The sequence below is a fragment of the Neofelis nebulosa genome, chromosome 3 (assembly GCF_028018385.1).
Source record: "Neofelis nebulosa isolate mNeoNeb1 chromosome 3, mNeoNeb1.pri, whole genome shotgun sequence".
NCBI lineage: Eukaryota > Metazoa > Chordata > Mammalia > Carnivora > Felidae > Neofelis > Neofelis nebulosa.
The window spans coordinates 28044024-28064436 of NC_080784.1; the positions used below are offsets into that span (position 1 = coordinate 28044024).

At 41.8% G+C, this 20413-nt stretch overlaps 1 protein-coding gene across 2 annotated transcripts in view; it reads left to right on the forward strand.

The window, feature by feature from the left end:
- Positions 1-10307, forward strand: part of TNKS (tankyrase) — a 215731-nt gene extending 205424 nt beyond the window's left edge. For both annotated transcript variants that reach the window (XM_058720163.1, XM_058720162.1), the window contains exon 27: positions 6222-10307. In XM_058720163.1, coding sequence (XP_058576146.1) covers positions 6222-6308 — 87 coding nt within the window. In that variant the 3' untranslated portion in view covers positions 6309-10307. The remainder of the gene's footprint in view (positions 1-6221) is intronic.
- The last annotated feature ends 10106 nt before the right edge of the window (positions 10308-20413 follow it).

The following is a 20413-nucleotide window of genomic DNA, read 5'->3' on the forward strand; positions in this document are numbered from 1 at the left end:
TAGGTTTACATTTCTGATATTTGCTGATCAATCATTTCCTGAGTAATTTGGCTTGATAACTTGTTTACAATCTGTTGCTAAAAGAATGTTAGAGAATGATGTAGTCCAAGTCTATTTGAAAGAAAAAAGTCCCTTCAACAATGAAACGCAGGTAATAGTTGTTTTATTTCAAGGCATACTTGCCCACATGGATATTGTTAAATTATTGTCTAGTAATTGAGTCATTTTCCGTTTCCATTTTGGCATTTCTCCTAAAGTTTGGGTGAAGTTTTCCGTTGGTAACTTTATTTCATTTCTCTTTGTTATACCTTAAATCATCCTTCACCCTTAGTACTAACACTTTCAAGAACACACAAATGTTTTATTCAGAGGGTTGATTTAAGGAGTATCATTCATCATTGGTGAGATTGTTTCTTTCTTTAGAATTGAAAAGATATGTTCAAAATTATGCTTGGAAGAAAAGTGGTTCTGATTTTAGTATATGGCTGGACTCAAAAAGTCAGTAGTATTTTTGTATGTTGTACTTTAAGCATCACATTAAATTAGACATAAAGGAGAGGTATTCTCTGGCCATTGGTTGCTACAAAGATTAGCCTTTATTTTACTGAAATGACACGAACAATGTAGTTATTTAACCTGGAAAGTAGAAAATTGTACAATAATCTATAGCATGATTTTCAAATATATAAAGTTATTCAAGAGACCATGATTCTTCTTCATCCCTGTGAAGAATAAACTGAAAGCATTTGAGTTTAGATAACAGTAGGGATCTGGGTTAAGGAATGGTTCCCGAAAGTCAGTTAGGACTTCCTGGAAGTCATTTCCTGAAAGTCAGTTACCAAAGTGGTTGTTGAATTTTTTCTTACAGGAACTTAAAAAAAAAAAAAAAAAAAAAAAAAAAAAGACATTCCACGCTTTTATAACCAGCATGGATATAAAGTGACTTGACAAGAAGTAACACTCAGTGGTTGATCCTGCGCCCTTCTGCTCCTGCGGTTAAATAATTCCCTTGTCTTAAATCCCTCTGGACTTGAATGTCTGTAATCAGCCTGTACACACAAACAGTGCGGTAGCCTAACCACTAGGAACCAGGGCCCTTAATCATTCATACCACTGGAGTCTTAGAATCTGCCTGACTAAAATTTACATGTGAGAGGGCTCTCCTTAAATAGTGCACCACCAAAATGTAAACACTAGCATTACCAACTCCTTTGCTTCAGCAGCTTTTCTGCAAGCAAAACGAATGTGTCACACAAGGTATGGTAGATACTAAATTTCACTGGGACAAAAAGAAGTAGGAGTGTGCTTCACACTCATTTTTGACACTGGGCACATGCCAGTGTGGGTTGTTTTTGAATCCTTCTTTTTCTGGGTCTGACTTACCTTCCCAAGCAAGACTGGAAGCTTCTTGACAGCAAAGGACCTTATCTCACCGCAGAGTACTTTATACATAGAGATGCTCAATACATGTATATTGGTGGTGAATAAATACTTTTCTTGACCATTTAACCATCTAGTTGGCTGGGCAGTTTGTCCATTTCTCCAGCGGTATTTGAGCTTTCCTAGAGTTTTTCGATTCCTAGAGTTTTATTCCAACTCTAGAATTAGGAGACTAGCTGACCTAGCCTGTTTTAGTAACTAATTGACTAAAATATCATTTCAAGAATTAAGCAGCGTTCAAATCATAATAAAATAAGACTACAAACTTTTTAGTTATTGAAGCTTCAGACTGGAAAGTCAGGAAAGATGAAGATTGTTAATTGTGTTATTCCAACTAGAGGTACTAAAAAGATAGAAACCATTGCTGTTTTTACATCAAATCGGAGCAGACTAGAATTTTGGGAAACATATTATGAGTGATAGTGTTTCCTTACACATGTACACAGTTATAACTTTTAAAAACACATTTACATTTTTTATTCTTTTTATTCTTGCTGAGACCCCCTCAGGAGGGGTCTTTTTTTAAGTGTTTATCCTTATGTCTTTAATAAATCATGATAATAATGTTAATAGTGACAATTTACACATACCAGATTCTTAGTCGGCCAAACCTATTCTAAGATCTTTGCATTTAATGCTTACAAAAATCTTAGTATTATTACCGTTCCCCTGTATAGATGAGGAAAGTGGAGGCAAAGACCTGTAACAGTTTCTGCCTCCTAAAAATCAGATGTGAAATTAGAAATAATCCAGTCAGTCAATCGCATGTTTATTTCTGCATTTTAAATATTCAACAGTGCAGGTTTTTTTCTGGTTTATCCACTGTATTCTCTATGCTGCACTTTTCACCCCCACAACTTACTTAAATAACTAGAATTTTGTACCTCTTAATGCCTGTCACCTGTTTCTCCCATCCCCTCACCTCCTTCCCATCTGGCAACCACCAATTTGTTCTCTGCATTTGTGAGGCTGGGTTGGTTTGTTTGTTCATTCGTTTGTTTGTTTGTTTGTTTGTTTCAGGGTTTTTTGTTTAAGTTTTTATCTAAATGTCAATTAACATACAGCATAATATTAGTTTCAGGTGTACAGTATAGTGACTCAGCATTTCCATACAATACCCAGTGCTCATCACGACAAGTGCTCTCCTTAATCCCCATCACCTATTTCGCCCATCCCCCCACCCACTGCCCCTCTGTAACCATCTGTTCTCTATAGTTAAGGGTCTGTTTCTTGGTTTGCCTCTCTCTTTTTTTCCCTTTGCTCATTCGTTTTGTTTCTTAAGTTCCACATACGAGTGAAATCCTATGGTATCTGTCTTTCTCTGACTGACTTATTTCATTTTAGCATTATGCTCTCAAGTCCCATCCATGTCGTTGCAAATGGCAAGCTTTCATTCTTTTTTATGGCCGAGTAATATTCCATCGTGTATGCATACAACACTTCTTGTTTATCCATTCATCAGCCAGTAGACACTTGGGCTGTTTCCCTATCTTGGCTATTGTAAATAATACTGTTGTCAACATAGGGGTGCATATATCCCTTTGAATTACTGTTTTGTGTTCTTTGGATAAATACCCAGTAGTGTGATTGCTAGATCATAGCATAGTACTTTTTCTAAATTTTTTGAGGAACCTCCGTACTGTCTTCCACAGTGGCTGCACCAGTTTGCATTCCCACCAACAGTGCATGACGGTTCCTTTTTCTCCATATCCTCGCCAACACCTGTTGTTTCTTATGTTCTTGATCCTAGCCATTCTGACAGGTACAAGGTGATATCTCATTATAGTTTTTGTTTGCATTTCCCTGATGATAAGTGATAATGAACATCTTTTCACATGTCTGTTGGCCATCTGGATGTCTCTTCTTTGGACAAATGTCTGTTCATGTCTTTTGCCTATTTTTTAAATTGGATTATTTGGTTTTTGGGTGTTGAGTTGCATGTTTTTTATGTATTTTGAATACTGACCCTTTATCAGCTATGTCATTTGCAAATATCTTCTCCCAGTCCATAGGTTGCCTTTTGGTTTATTGATTGTTTCTTCACTGTGCAGAAACTTCTTAGTCCCAGCAGTTCATTTTTGCCTTTGTTTCCCTTGCCTCAGGGGACATATCTAGAAAAAAATTGCTATGGCCAATGTCAGAAAAATTATTGCCTGTGCTCTCTTCTAAGATTTTTATGATTTCAGGTCTCACATTTAGGTCGTTAATCCATTTTGAATTTTATTTTTGTGTATGGTATATAAGAAAGTGGTTCAGTTTCATTTTTTTGCATGTTACTGTCTAGTTTTCCCAATACTGTTTACTGAAGAGACTACCTTTTTCCCATTGGATATTCTTTCCTGCTTTGTTGAAGATTAATTGACCATATAATTGTGGCTTTATTTCTGGGTTTTCTGATCTGTTCCACTGATTGGTATGTCTGGTTTTGTGCTGGTAGCATAGTGTTTTGGTTACGACAGCTTTGTAATATAGCTTGAAGTCTGATGCCTCCAGCTTTGCTTTGCTTTGCTTTGCTTTGCTTTGCTTTGCTTTGCTTTGCTTTGCTTTGCTCTGCTCTGCTCTGCTTTGCTTTGCTTTGCTTTGCTTTTTCAAGATTGCTTTGACTATTCAGGGTCTTTTGCGGTTCCATACAAATGCTAGGATTGTTTGTTCTAGTTCTGTGAAAAATGTTGGTGATATTTTGATAGGGATTGCATTAAATGGGTAGATTGCTTTGGGTCAGATAGACATCTTAACAATATTTTTTCTTCCTATCCATGAGCATGGAATGTCTTTCCATTTCTTTTTGTCGTCTTCAGTTTCTTTTACCAACATTTCATAGATTTCAGAATACAGGTCTTTCACCTGTTTGGTTACAAGCTGGATTCCTAGGGATCTTATTATTTTTGGTGCAATTATAAATGGGACTGTTTTCTTAATTTCCCTTTCTGCTGCTTCATTATTGGAGTATAGAAATGCAACAGATTTCTTCTGTATATTGATTTTGTATCCTGCAACTTTACTGAATTCATTTATCAATTCTAGCAGTTTGGGGTGGAGTCTAGGGTTTTCTAAATATAGATTAGTATAGAATGTAGCATAATATGTCATCTGCAAATAGTGGAAGTTTTACTTGTTCATTGCCAATTAGATGCCTCTGATTTCTTTGTGTTGTCTGATTGCTGTGGCTAGGACTTCCAGTACTATGTTGAATAAGTGGAAAGAGCAGATATCCTTGTCTTGTTCCTGATCGCATGGGGAAAGCTCTCAGTTTTTCCCCATTGGGGATGATATCAGCTGTGGGCTTTTCATATCTGGCCTTTTTTATGTTGCTGTATGTTCCCTCTAAACCTACTTTGTTGAGGGATTTTATCATAAATGGATGTTGTATTCTATCAAATGCTTTTTCTGCATCTATCGAATTGATTATATGGTTCCTACCCTTTCTCTAATTAGTTTGATGGATCACACTGATTGATTTGTGAATATTAATACCCTTGCAACCCAGGAATAAATCCCACTTGATTGTGGTGAATGACTTTTATAATGTATTGTTGGATTTGGTTTGCTAGCATTTTCTTGTGTTTGTTTTGTTTTGTTTTTTAGATTCCATATAAGTGAAAGCATGTGGTATTTGTCTTTCTCTGCCTGACTTACTTCACTCCGGAAATACCCTCTGAGGCCATCCATATTGTCACTAATGGCAAGATCTCATTTTTTTCAATGGCTGAGTCATATTCCATTACACACACACACACACACACACACACACACACACCCCACCTTCCTTATCCATTGATCTACCGATGGATGCTTAAGTTGCTTCTGTCTTGGCTACTGTAAATAATGCTGCAGTGAACATAGATGGTCATGTATCTTTTTGAAAGTCCAGTTTTTTTTATCTTTTTTTTTATATTATTCCATATCTGTATACAAGTAATTTGTAAGTCAGCATTCAGCAAATTATTTTGGGGCCCTGAAACATTTACCTCACCAAAGAGTAGTAGTTTGCAGGCCCAGACCTCTCTGAAATACTGCATCCAGCTGTGTCATTATATTTAGGGTTGAAGAACTCCTATGTAGTACACATACTACAAGGGGGTTTTGCCCCCCACTCAGTTGTCTGGTGAAGGTTTGTAACAACTTCCCCTAAGAAGTACCCTTTCCATTCCAGATCCTGAGCCTTTCATTTTATGTACTGCAAGAAAAAGAGACAAAAGAGACTATATGGGGTGGAGGGCCTAAGTCTGAACCATTATGTTACCTTTCATTAGTCACCTTTTAAACATTATCTCCAAACTGTTGCCTCTACATTACTGGTGACTCCACAAGCCTCATTCTTCCTGCTTCTAGTTCAGTAGGTTCTATTTGTCATTAATTAATTTGAAATTAGTTTGAAATCGGTTCAGCCAAATTACTTTTTCATTTAACAAACTTCTTAAACACATGCTGTGTGACAGCATCACGTTAGATGAGGTTGAGAGAGATTATCTCCTGCCTTAGCTTTCCCATTAATGCCATGTGCATGACAGGTGAATGCAGCACTTTAAAGTACTCAAAGTAGAAATAACATTAAAACCATTCTCTCGATTATAGGGTCTAGATACGTTTATGTACAAGATACAGGTAGATCGTGTATGTTTGGAGCGGGCGGGGGGGCAGGTTTAGACACCTGTTGATTGGCTGGTCTTTGCAGGCTTTGGGTATGTATAGAATATTGATGATGATCAACAGCCTCTGAGACATCCACTTAATATCTTACCTGCCACAGGAGTGATTTGTTTTCTTCCGGTCCTTTGCAGGCCTACCCAGAGTATCTCATCACATACCAGATCATGAAGCCAGAAGCTCCTTCGCAAACCGCCACAGCCGCGGAGCAGAAGACCTAGTGAAGGCCCCCAGGGAAAAGCCAGATCGGATTTAAACTTGGGACTGGATTACAGTGGATTGTTTCCAACAAAATCAATATTCCGTAAATCCCTGACAGCCTAGAAATAAGCTGTTTGTCTTTTATAAAGCATTGCTATAGTGATGAATATAGTATGAGTAACTGATAAATACTCAACTGCTACTGTTCCCTTTGAGGAAATGTTTACAGGGGCGGCCTTTTAACATATCTCAGGCTCATTTGCATTGCAATTGTCCATTTCTAAAACAAGATTGCTTTGATCTGGGCTTGGAAATGGAAAAACAAAACATACTTTCCCAAATTTCACAATTTACACACTACGTTTGCTTTGTTACATATGGCACGTGTATGCAACAAATACCTATGTCAGGCTCATTTTAAATGTTTTATAAACATGCATCATTCTTTTTTTTTCCTTTCCCTTTTTTTTTTTTTTTTTTTTTTTTTGGTATGTGTTTTTGTTTACTTTGAAAATGAGCCAGAGCCTTCTCGAGGATATTTTGCACAAAGTCACACTGACTAAAATCATTAGCAATGCAACATGAGCTTCTGGCTGAGCAAGACTTAGTTTCCCCTTTTTTTTTCACTCTGATCTATTTTGTATCTGTACTTCGTATCATTGTAAATCGGGTGGGGAAGGAAAAACATCAGGTTTTAGTTTCCTTTTATGACTTGGCCAGTCTTACAAGGGAAAGGCACACAGGTCAAACTGACTTAGGAGCTCGCTAGCCCAGAAAAGTGGAAGCTGCTGTGGGCCCCTGCTCTTCCCATTGCAGCCTGCCTTCGAGGTGTTGGGAGGGGGCCTAGTGCGGAGACCTCCGAAGAGCGCAGCCGGGGAAAGGGGGAGGGGGGGGTGATGTGTGATGTGTCTCGGAGCTCAGGAAACACCACGGGACGGTGTGGGGGACCCCACTGACGCGTGGGAGGAGCACGTGGTTGCAGGATACCGTCGTAGGAAAGGCTCGCAGGGCCTCCTCCAAGAAAAAGTACGTCTCTTCGCCTAATCCGGACCGCCGGAAGAGTCACCCCCGAAATTAGCTGCCTTATTTCCAAATTGAGTGGAATTATTGTACTCTATTAGAGTCACAAAAATCTTCACGGTTTCTCCAGTTCAAAAAGCTAAAGTTCACATCGTCTTTAGTAGATAGATGTGCAGGGACTTTTGTGTTTACTCCAGATTGGGGCTTATTTTGAGTGAGGTGCTTCAGATAGTTTATAGAGGTCCCTGCACTACGTTTCCGAACCGTTTCTTCAAACTTAACAGACAAGGAGAACAAAAACTGAAACCAAAGCTCTTTTCGGTTATTTTTATAAATGAAGGTGGAGAAATACTATACTGTTTCTGCAGGAAGTTACTACTTTGTTTTGCATGTTTTAATCAATATTTGCCCGGTGCACATCAATGCTCATAAAAGATTACCCATTCCAGTTTTTACACTCGCCCTTTTCACCCGAACTGAATATCGAATTGACTGCGTTAACTCACTTACTTTGACACGTTGTGCATCTTCTCAGCTTTGAAGCAAAAGTAACATAAATGTGGTTAGGAAAAAAAAGAAAAGGAGAAACAGTGTGACAACAAACTTGCCGTTTCAACTTCAATTTCTGAAAACCGATTTATTTTTTAATGCAGGCTGATTAAGCTGTGACCTCATTTACTCTCCTAAAGGAAAATAAAATGGTTACATGCAAAAATTCTAGAATAGGCTCTTAAAGTATACACTAAGCTTTCTTTTTGGCTGAGTCCAGTGCTAGAACTAGGCATCGGGAACTAGTTTGAGTTTTATAGCAGAATCTTGCATGGGTCCTCAAAATGAAATCAAGAATTAGCCTCAGTTGTTGCTTCTATTGAAGTTTTAGTGACCCAAGCTGGGTGTTCGTGTCTTGGCTACCTGTGTAATAGCACTAGAATTCCATACGAAGCTTCCGAGTTTAATATTTGTTAAGAAGGCTTTTTTCCTCCTTTCCTTCTTTTTTGCCGTGTGTAACAATGGGTTGAAGGAATGGCATCTGTATTGTTTTCAGTAGCTGTGAAAGTGTATAATACTTGCCTCCCCACTTAGAAATAGTTTAAACTGGTAAACACAGCTGTGATTTTTAGTTCAGTAAAAGGGTTAATATGGTATAGATCTCAAAAGCTTTATAGCTTTATTAAAAAGATAAGCCACTGCTCAACTGTGGTTATATGTTGTTTCCATCATACTAACTAGATTAATGGATGTGTTAAACTTCAGCCTTACACTTGAGAAGTCCACCTGTGGTTCAGTATCTAACCCGCCGATGTTCCGTATCTGATGTTCCGTGTGCCGAGTAAAGGTACTTGTGTAAGGAAGACATTTGCAGTGCTTCTTGTCTTGTAATGATCCAAGTGCATAGTAGTTGTCGAAAGAATGTGTATGTATTATTCATCTGCCAAGAGAATGGGTTCGTTGATATTTCACAGGAGCCAAATACATCTTTTCAAAACTTGAAAACCAAAGGTCATCATGAGTGCCCACAAGCTAGTACCAGTTGGTTACGTTTGGAACTTCCATCCACAGCAGTGTGAAAACCCCTTTGGAATATAAAAGCATGGCATTAACTTAGGCCGGAATCCATTTACTTTTTTGTATACGCACTTCTGTAGGAGCGCTAGCAAGTTGAGGACTTCAGTGTGGCCTCCCCTGAAATGGCCCTTCTGTTTTCCCAAACCAAATGGAAGAGAGAATCTGCACACCTCCACCAGCCTGACTGCAGTTCTAAAGTCAAATCTTCTAGACCTGATGCTTCCAGTTTACTGGGTATTGCCGGCTGGGTTCTTAACTCGTAAGTTAAGTGCTCTGGACACTCTCTCCTTGCACTTGGCCTTCTTCCCTTTTCCTCAGGTTGCTAGTCTAGAATTGAGTAGCTCCAATAGTTACCTGTGACCCCACTCATCTTCCTCCCTTCTTCATCTTGAGTCTTGCAGAAGGAGACTGTGCTTCTGTTTGCATACCACGACCAGATCCGGTATGCGGCCTCCTGTGCTCTGCTCCGAAGATCCTGCCAATCTGTTAACAAATGACAGCATGGAAACCAGAGTTTTACTTCTATGCAAAATAATAGCAGTACAACCAGGATTCTTACTTACCTTTTCCTTCTTGGAATTCGGGATTTCTAGCTTTTCAGTAACATAAATAGAATAAGTAATATTAGGATGTTTTCATGACAGCATCCTTGTGCTCCTGGAGCTTACATCAGCGGCTAGATTAATTTCCCTTTGCTCGCAAAATAGCAAAGTGCATTGATGTAGAGAGAGAAATGCCTGAACGTGGCAAATAAAGTAATATAGATTAGTATTCTATTATTGTAGGCTTTATACAAAAAAATAACGCTTCGGTGTGTTCTGGAAGGGCAGCAGTAGAATGCACGAAGTTGCCTGGGTTCTTCTTTATTTCAGTCCACCTGCCAAGTGCGCGGGGTTATTGGCCACTGCTCGCCCCCCCTTTCTCAACGTGGGCGCGCGCTGGAATCCTGCAAACAGCCTTGAGAAAAGAAGTGGGTGTGTCCTCGGGCACCTTGCCTCCAGTGTGGCCAGAGCCCCCTTGTATGAGGATGTGGGATAAGCGGCCTTCTTGCTGTGTTTTTCGTTGGGCAGTTGTCTCCTACAGAGCCATGGACTCCAGTCATGCAGGAAACACTCCAAGCCCACGTTGAGATAGGGTTTCATGTGTCAGAAATTCATTTAAAGACTAAACTCAAACGTGTTCAGTGTCGGTGAGTGACGGAAAAAGGAAAAGAACGTAATTGTGAAGATAATATTTGAGCTTTGGTTGGACACATCTCGCACCTGAACAGGAAATGCTTTTTTTGAAAAACCGCCCTGGAAAGTGAGGCGTCTTCAGATACCTTGTGCATTCTGAAATTAATAGACAATTAAATGTTTCTTCTTAAGAAAAAGCCTTAACTGTGGCAGAAACTTTTTAACCTTTTATAGCCTAATAAATAAGTTAGAATTCCATTTCTCAGTGTTTGAAAGGTGTCAGTCAGGCATGTCTCCGTGTATGTCACACCCATAAAGCTGATTTGATGAGGGTACGTATTTCACAACCGATGCTCCCTTACATAACACGGACTGGATCTAATCAATCCCCCGGATTTCTCGATGCCTGAAATTCCCCGGCGACCAGATATTCTGGTTTAAAGAAGTGCTAGCAGGATTTCAAAACTTAGCATTTGGGGGCGGGGGAGAGGGCAGGGGGCGGCGGAGGGGGACACAGCAGCATCTCACGAAGTGATACCACGTGGAGCCTGAGCATTCCCCAAGCTGTTTTCTCATCACTTTACATTATAAGCCATGGTTATGAGTGAAGGGCAGTAGGAAGCTCCAGCTTTTATACCCCATGAGACCAAAGCCGCTCGCCGTGCGACCCATTTTCTACATCCGCCAGAGGTCCCGCCTCCTTTGAAATAACAGTCACGCCGCAGGGGTGTCGCATTTGGGCTCCTCCTTCGTTCATGTTTTCTTTCCCGTGTTACATTGTCACACTCACCCAGACTTCTCATGCGCCACAATTCAGATTGTTTTGCTACTTTTTCATCTGTTTGTGCATTTCCTCAGGCAGCCCTGAAAGCCCTTTGTTGATTGAGAGTGTTTGCAGAGAAACACAGGAAAACTCTGGTAGTGGGGTGTCTCTCACGCTCCCATGCCCCTCCCAAGGTTCAGGATGAGGAGCGAGAACACACAGCAGTACAAGCGGAACCAAACTCTTTGAGGCTAATAGCCTAGACCTAGAGGATGACCTTGACCCTGTAACCATTGTAGTGATTACACAAAATATTTAAGCTCTTCATGTGCATACAATACCTGCTTCTGCTTCCATTGTTTCAACATCACCGGTCTTAGTGATAGTGGTATTTGTCTTTGATAGCTACAAACTATAAAGGTACTTTTATCAACAAGGTTTCTCAACATTTACAAAACCAGCTTTGAGGAAATCTAAGAGTGTTTCCTGGCAACAGCATTTGGAGTAGTGATCATATGTTCCCATTGTGATGTTGGTCTGTGTGAGTAACCATTGTAGTGACGCCTTGGTTCCTTGGTTCGTTATTGGTGTTGTTTTTTATTTTTAGTCTCTCTGTGACCCACCAGTGGCAGGGGGTTCCAGTCCCCTCGCTTTGCTTTTTTGCTTTTGTCCGTTTGCAGGATTGCCAGATGAAATACGAGGCACCCAGTTACATTTGAATTTGAGGTAAATAATTTTTTAGCTTAAATATGTTTCATGCACTATTTGGCACATATATACAGTAAAAAAAAAAAAAGTTTCTCATCTGAAATTCAAACTTAGCATCCTGGCTTTTTGCTTTGTTTTATTTTGTTTTACTAAATCTGGCAACCCTATCGATTTGGTCATGGGAAATCGCTTACAGCATGTAAATTCTTCTAGTCTTTACCGTCTTTCCCGTGAAACAGAAGACCTTTTTTCCTCGCCCTCTACTTTCCAAACGAGGGCATCAAGGAACGTCACCTGCCTGCATGGTGGGTTTCTATTTAAGACATCTTTATGATTATATTTAACCTGTAATTGTGCTTTGGCTAAATGTCTAACAGTACTTGTAACTGTTTAATATTCAATAAAAACATTTTTAAAATATACTGTGTATGGACAGCAGTCAGCTCTGGAGTGTCGTCATTTCCCTGCTTGTCCATTTCAGCCTGACCACCCTTAACACAACTGACCTAAAACTGTCAGAATACAAGTAGCTGTTGTTCCTCTCGTCTTCCTGCTCAGATCCGTACTGCAGACGCCTCATCCACACCTGTAAGCTCGCACGGGAGTGGGTGACATCCAGCAGCCACGGGAAAAGAAGCACAGGTTCCTTTTAGAAATATCTCTGAAATGAAGGGGCCCGCGCTCTGGCGGCAGACCCACGCCAGCGTCCGGGGCATCTCGGAGGCCCTGCACGACTTCTGTGCCGAGACTCCCTGCCTCCACCACTCCCGGTGTGATACCTTCCAGGTGCAATGGGAAACGCCAAGCACCCGGCACGGTGCCTGGCACGTAGCACTAAGGAAATCATTCCCTTTGCTTCCATCCTCCTTTCTCCATGCCTCGTGGTGCATTACATAGCAAATTGGAACAAGAGGTCATAAATTAAGTACTTGCAAGCACGCTAATAACCCCACAAATAGCAATAGCTATCACTGAGCCCTTGTGATGAGCCGGGGACTCTATATATAGCTTGTCATTAACAATCCCAACAACTGGGGCCCCTGGGTGGCTCAGTCGGTTAAGCGTCCGACTTTGGCTCAGGTCATGATCTCACCGCTTGTGAGTTCAAGCCCCGCGTCAGGCTCTGTGCTGACAGGTCAGAGCCTGGAGCCTCTTCAGATTCTGTGTCTTTCTCTCTCTCTCTGCCCCTCCCCTGCTCACACACTGTCTCTGTTCTCAAAAATAAATAAACATTAAAAATAAAAAAATAATCCCAACAACCCCACAGAATAGGAATTTTAATCCCCATTTTACACATGAAGAAACAGACTCAGAGAGGTGAAACAGCTTAAATAACTGATGTCCCAGAATTCTTTCCAATATGGACTTTAACACCTGTTGACAGGCACCAAACCTGACTCTTGTCTGAAGCTGGTGTTTAAGCAGGAATGAAACCACCAAGGTGACTCTGCTACATGGTTTTATGTCATCATCTCACGAGAAGATCAGATTCTAAGCGCCCTTGGGCTCCAGTTTCCCCTGTGGTTTTTGCTGACGTTAGAAAACAGAAATGATAGATTGCTTTTTAAATGTTTCTTTCTGCTACTTCATTATTAGTGTATAGAAAATCAACTGATTTTTGTATGTTAATTTTGTATCCTGCGACGTCACTGAATTCATCCCAGTAGTTCTTTGGCAGAGTCTTTCACAATGCCTTCTTAAAATTCAACACCAAAGACACGATCCACAGAAGAAAGAAGTTGATAAGCTAAACTTCATTAAAATTTTTTAAAAACCTCTTTGAAAGATACTGTGGAGAAAATGAGAAGACAAGCCACAGGCTGGGAAAAAATATTTGCAAGAGACACATCTGACAAGACGTACTCCTGTCCAAAGCACACAAAGGATTCTTAAGAGTCAATATTAAGAAAATGAACGAGCGGAGTAAAACATAGGCCACAGATCTGAACAGACACCTCACCGGAGAAGGTGAACAGATGGCGAGGAAGCGTATGAAAAGACACTCCACATCGTTTGCCATTAGGTGAGCGCAAGCTAAAACAACAACAAGAAAACATGACACACGTAGAATGGCCGAGATCCCAGACGCGGACAAGAGCAAATGCTGCTGAGGATGTGGAGTGATGGGAACTCTCATCCATTGCCAGTGGGAGCACCAAACAGTACAGCCACTTGGAAAGACAGCTCGGCAACTGTCTCACAAAACTAAACACACTCTTTACCTACAGTCCGGGAATTGTACTCCTTGGTATCTACCCAAAGGAGTGGAAAAGCACGTCCACGCAAAACCCTGCACACGGGTGCTTATGGCAGCTGTATTCATAACTGCCAAGATTGAAAGTGACCAAGATGTCCTTCAGCAGGCACACGGATAAATAAGCCATGTCGCACCCAGACAATGGGATGTTATGCAGCACTGAAAAGAAACGGGCTACCAAGCCATGAGAAGATGTGGAGGAAACTTGCTCACCACTAAGTGAAAGAAACCAATCTGAAAAGACCGTTCCAACTACATGACATTCTGGGAAAGGCAAAACTATCGAGAGTTAAAAGACCAGTGAATGCCAGGGGTCAGGTGGGAAGAGAGGGATAAATAAGAGGAGCACAGAAAAGTTTTAGAGTAATGAAAATACTCTGTAGGATATCGTGATGCTGGACACGTGTCCCATTTGTCCAAACCCATGAAATGAACAACACCCAGGAGTGAACCCTCATGGAAACTATGGACATTGGCTATGAGGTGTCAACGCAGGCTCATCCACTGTGACAACTGTGCCACTCTGATGGGAAATGCTGAAAATGGGGGGGGGGGGGGGAAGCCACATGTGTGGGGACACAATGTATATGGCAAATCTCTGTACCTTCTAGTTTTGCTGTGAATCTAAAACTGCTGTTAAAAATTCAGTCTATTTTTAGAGAGAGAGATGAGGGATAGAAACATGTCCAAGCAAAGGATAGATGGATGATAGATAGATAGATAGATAGATAATAATAGATAATAGATAGATAGATAGATAGATAGATAATAATAGATAGATAATAATAGATAATAGATAGATAATAATGATGATAGATAATAATGATAGATAGATAGATAGATAGATAGATAATGATGATAGATAGATAGATAGATAGATGACAGATGATAGACTTTCTCTTTTAGTGGAGACAGGAAACCTAGACATGCACATGAATAAATAAATATTAAATAAAATTTGTTAATTTTGACTTCATTCCTCCTTTGACTTCAAGGAGGTGAACAGTATAAACATATTAAAGAATCCTAGGCTTTTAATTAATTTGAAACTTGGGAGAATGAAGGGGGAAAGCAAAAAAATTCTTGGTGTTTCCTCCACTTTGGACTCGGAGCCGGATTTTATAGACCGGTGCCCTGAAGCTGAGACCCAGGAAAACAGTGAGGGAAAGAGAGCACTAAGACAGATGAGCTCTTCTCCCACGGGCTCACCAGCACATACAGCACCGATCCGCACGATGCTCGCTTGGGCGGGCCTGGGGGCCCGGCCACAGGGCAAGCGGCTTTGTTCTCTGTCTACATAGTTGTTCAAGTAAGGCAACATGGTATATACCCTGAAAGCAGGGACTCAAAGAGGTATTTGTTAAAAATAAATAAATAAATAAATAAAACTAAGCAAAGATAAATGACAAACAGGAAATGTTTTCAATTCATACTATAGACAAGGGATTAATCTCTTTCATACAGAAAGAGTTTGTGAAAATCTGTAAGCTAAACCAATCAGTTGTGAACACACAGTTCATAGTAAAAAATACAAATGATTCTTGAGTACATAAAAGTATCCAATCTCATAATAAAAGAAACGCAAGTTAAAATAGTAAATTAATGCAATTTACCTACCAGATTAACCCAGGAAGTTTTATGACAGTGTTAGTGAGTATTTGGGTAAAAAAGCAGTGAGTGGGGGGCGAAATTACATAAATGTGAACACACTTTCATGTACTTACTTGTATATGCATGGCAGATCTTCTGGGTAAATATGTAAAAATCTGACAACATCGGTAAACATGGGTAAACTGAGGGGCAAGGCAACACAGTTGAGAAGAAGACACTGTTGTATACACATCTGTATTTTTCAGATGTTGATCATCCGTGTGAATAAATTATATAAAGAACTAAAAATTAGGAGTGAATTGGGTTATTTATCTTAGACTTGGAGGGGTTTCCACAATATATTAAGGGAAGCAAGATACAGAACATTGCATATTATATGGTGTTGCTTTTTTAATGAAGCAACTATGAAATAAAATCCTTATATGTACTTACATATAGAGATACATGGTATATATACAATATATCATGATAGCATATAATTCAATACATTATATATGACTGAGCAGGGAGAGCTATGGAAGGACACATGATTGTGTACTATAGTTGTTTGCAGGGTCTGGTGGAAGGTGGGAGGTAAGTCAAAAAGTATTCTTTTTTTTTTCAATGTTTATTTTAAGAGGGTGCGAGCACGCACGCAAGCAGGGGAGGGGCACAGAGAGAGAGAGAGAGAGAGAGAGAGAGAGAATCCCAAGCAGGCTCCAAACTGTCAGCACGATCTCACAAATGACCTGAGCAGAGATCAAAAGATGTAGGTGCTTAACCGACTGAGCCACCCAGGCGCCACACACAGTCGAAAAGTATTCTTTAACAATATGTCTGACATATCTCTGGAACACTGTGTGTGTGTGTGTGTGCATGCACACGCACACGCACCTGCATCTGTCGAACACAGAAGAAACATCGCCCACAAGCCACAAGAAAAACAGAGCTTTCATGACTCATCCATGAAATAGGACATCAAAGCACATGTATATTTGCATATATTTTGCACATATGTATATATCCATGCATGCACACCCGCACACATACATAAAAAACGTTCACGGAATCTAAGGGTGGTAGCTTCAGAGAGAAGGATGTCAGAAGGTTTTGTGCTGTTTAATTTTTTGCTGCGTTTGAATTTTTCAATAAAGCCACTTTGCCGTGGGAAGGAAAAAGGAATAATAATTTATAAAAGCTCCTGTAGCTCGGTAACTCAAGGCTCCTCTAAATTTAGAGTCTGATCTCTACGTGAATTGCTTTGATCTGTTTGGAAACTTAAAGCAGGTGCAGTCATCTTAGCGACGGCAGAAGCCATGATGGTGATGACAGTGTTGGTGTCTGATTCTGCCAGTGCCTCTGTTATTTTTGCCCGTTTGCTCAGAATGTTGGAAGCGCATGTGTTCAGCTGGAAGGTGGAAATGAAGACGACTGGGGGAAAGGTCTCTCTTTGCTTGTCTCTTGCTGTGTCTGCTCAAAGCAATGGATTAAATTTTTTTTTAATGTTGATTTATGTTTGAGACAGAGAGAGACAGAGCATGAGTGGGGGAGGGGAAGAGAGAGAGGGAGACACAGAATCCAAAGTGGGCTCCGGGCTCCAGGCTCCGAGCTGTCAGCACAGAGCCCGACGCGGGGCTCGAACTCACAGACCGTGAGATCAGGACCCGAGCCGAAGTCGGACGCTCAACCGACTGAGCCACCCAGGCGCCCCTCAAAGCAATGGATTATACATTAAATGCAGTTACACTGTTGTAAACAAATACCCTGAATCAACATTTGGCCTAATTACAGAATTCAGCCTATACCGTGGGCACATTTCTATGACTTAATGGTCAGGTTTTCTCTGTGATCGAAAGATAAACCTCCAACTATTACTTAAAATTAAAAGAAGGGGGCACGGGGCGCCTGGGTGGTTCAGTTGGTTCAGAGTCTGACTTGACTTGGGCTCAGGCCACGATCTCACAGCTCGTGAGATTGAGCCCCACACGGGGCTCCATGCTGTCAGTGAGGAGCCTGCTTGGGATTCTCTTTCTGCCTCTCTGCTCCTTCCCTGCTTGTACTCTCTCTCTCTCTCAAAATGAATAAACATTTTTTAAAGGTGAAGCAGAATGGTAGGTATGGACACGGGACATCTGCAGAGTGTACCGTTAAATGAAAAAGTAGGCTGTGGATCAACATGTGCAACCCCACCATCCCCTAGGGCAGGAGGGTCTGACCGCACAAAGACGTTTTCTCAATTCTACTGCTTTGTGTCTTTGCAACTCAAAAGAAGAGTGTGATTACTTGGTTTCTGTGTTCTGGCCCAGTGCCATCCCTGACCTTAGGGGCAGTTAGAGCAAATGGTGAGCTGATCAAATTGAGGGCAGGGCAAGAATAACAGAGAACAACAAGGGGGAAAATCCTGGCTTAACAGTATTATCCTGTCAAACGCACACATTTTACACAATGCGTAAATAAAAGTCTCAAACGGATCGTCCCGAATTGTTCATTTTGGTTATGGAAAGTAAAAGCAGTGGGATGTAGGGCAGAAATATTGAGAAGGAGAAACTTTCCATTTTCCTCATCTGTATTTGTGTTCTTTGAAATTTTTGGCAGTGAGCATATTTCCATATATTAATCATTGAACAGCTTTATTGGGATATAATTTATATGTCACAAAGTTACCCATTTTAGGTGTGCAATTCAGTGATTTTTTAGTAAGTTTACTAAATTTAAGAGTTCTGCAACACCCCATCCCCCCCCCCCCCCCGCCAAAATTGTTGACTCAAGTCAGCTTGGAACTCTGATGGGAGACACGCCTCAAGGTCAAGTTCAGTCTCTTCCCAATGAACTTCCCTAGGGCACCTCACCAGAGCCAGCTCTCTTGGCTATTATTGCTCTGTAAGGCTGGGTTCTCTGCTTTCATGAGAGGTCCGCGCCCTGTTTCCAGACCATCCCAGCTCCCTATTCTGTCTATGCTGATGACAGTGAGGTTCCCGGGACCTCGATGGGACCTTTGCTAATTACTGAGAGATAAAGCCCATGCCACTTAGACCCATGGATCCAGAGGCCGGACAACCTTTAGGGAGCAGATGGTCATGAAATCCCCAATCTCAAGGTAACAGACGACTTTTCTATAATGGCCTCTCCCCCTGAAGGCACATGTTGGAGAAACGGACCTTTTCCTTTTGTTTCCAGCCCCTTTCTGTGCCTCAGCCTGCCTACCCTCTCTCTCTCCTCTCTCCCAGGAAAAGGAGACCCATCTAACTGCTCAGAACTCAGGACAGCCATTGGACTACAGTTTTTTTCCACTGGGTGAGGTCCCTATGCCTCAAGGTGAACACATTTTCCTTGTTATTTCTCCTGCCACAAAGCCCTTCCCTTCTCTGCCAGCAACGAGGACGGTAAGTTGCAGTGGGCCTGGCTCTTTCAGGTTCATGAAGTACAAAGTTGCTGGTCTAAGCTGGGTTGTCTGACTCAGGTCTTGTGTAAGAGCCCATCGTTGGGAGGTGGCAGATGTGTGTCCATTTGGTGGCTGTTACTAGTAACCTCTTGGATGAAAATCCAGCCCAAACCTACCTACCCTCACGGCACTGTATGTGCCCCCAGAGACGCAGGGGAAGGAGTTTTCGCAAGGGCTCACGGGAATGTGTCTGTCCAGAGACCCCTGAGCTACCCTGGTCTGCCTGCCTCAACTGGCTGCCAGACACAATTTCAGTAGCTTTGTATTCTGCTGGAGGAAAACCCAGCACACTCTCTCTAGCCACTTGTTCTCCGTCTCATGCACTGGGTTGGTCTCTACGCCCCGCCGTGCAGCAGGGAAGACACCTTGGGTGGACGCAGACATAAAAAGGTGAACTCTCATGGTGAGGTGGGGGTCTTGAAATCAGTGGTTGCTTCACACCCTCCTACCTGCATTCCCTCCTGGGATTGTACTGTTCGAGCATGTCGTTTTTCGAAGAATGGATTTATCTTGTGATGTTTTCTGGATCAGAAGGGGCCATAGACAGTGTGCGTGGTGGCCGAAAGCTGTTTCAGTCCTGGGAGGAGATCTTAGATGATAAATGTCTCTTGGTTAGGAGCAAAACTTGAGTCTGAGGAGGCCTGACACTGCGTCAACCAAGTAGGGAGGAAGTGACTTCTGAAACCAGATCGTAAAAAGGGGTGTTGACTGGACCACTCGTCTCGTGAGAAATCTGACTGCCCTCAGGAGAGGGCGTGTGTTGGGGGTCCAAGTGACCATCACAACTGAACTCTAGCTGAGAGCATCGCTGCCAGCCATTTGTACCATTTTGGAGGCACGGCCTAACCACCTTCGGATGACAGCGGTGCAAGCTGTCACGGACTGGGACCACCTGAGACACGCCGAGGGAGGACTGCTTAGCAGGGCCTTTCCCAAGTTTCTAATCTACAAATTCGTCAGCAAAATAAAGCGGTTATTGGTTTATACAAGGAAGCTCTTGGGGTAAGTTGTCATAGTAACAGTGACAGTAATCCGAAGTCAGGGTCTGGGGGTTGAATGGAAGGGGGAGGGTGGAAGAGACAAAGCTGTATCAGGGATTCCTGAGTGGTAAATCGGACATCACCTGTGGGAGTCTGTAGGGTCTCTGGCTCAGGAAGTCTTAGGTGGGCCCAAGAACCTCTATGTTTTAGATAATCTCCCACAGGAGAGGATATATATAATCCCCATCCCCCCACCTTGCCATTCTCTCCCATCCTGCCCATTTCTGCACATTAGTTCTCCAGGCGAAATCAGAATCATTTTCCCATGTTCCTTACAAATCCTGTAGGTGTTGTGAGATCACATTAAATGTATAACTTACAGGGGCGCCTGGGTGGCTCAGGCGGTTGAGCGGCCGACTTCGGCTCAGGTCGTGATCTCGCCCTCCATGAGAGTTCGAGCCCCGCGTCCGGCTCTGTGCTGACAGCTCAGAGCCTGGAGCCTGCTTCCGATTCTGTGTCTCCCTCCCTCTCTGCCCCTCCCCCACTCATGCTCTGTCTCTCTCTCTCTCAGAAATAAACATTTTTAAAAATGTATAATTTATAGAGAAATATTTTTTCCAGTAT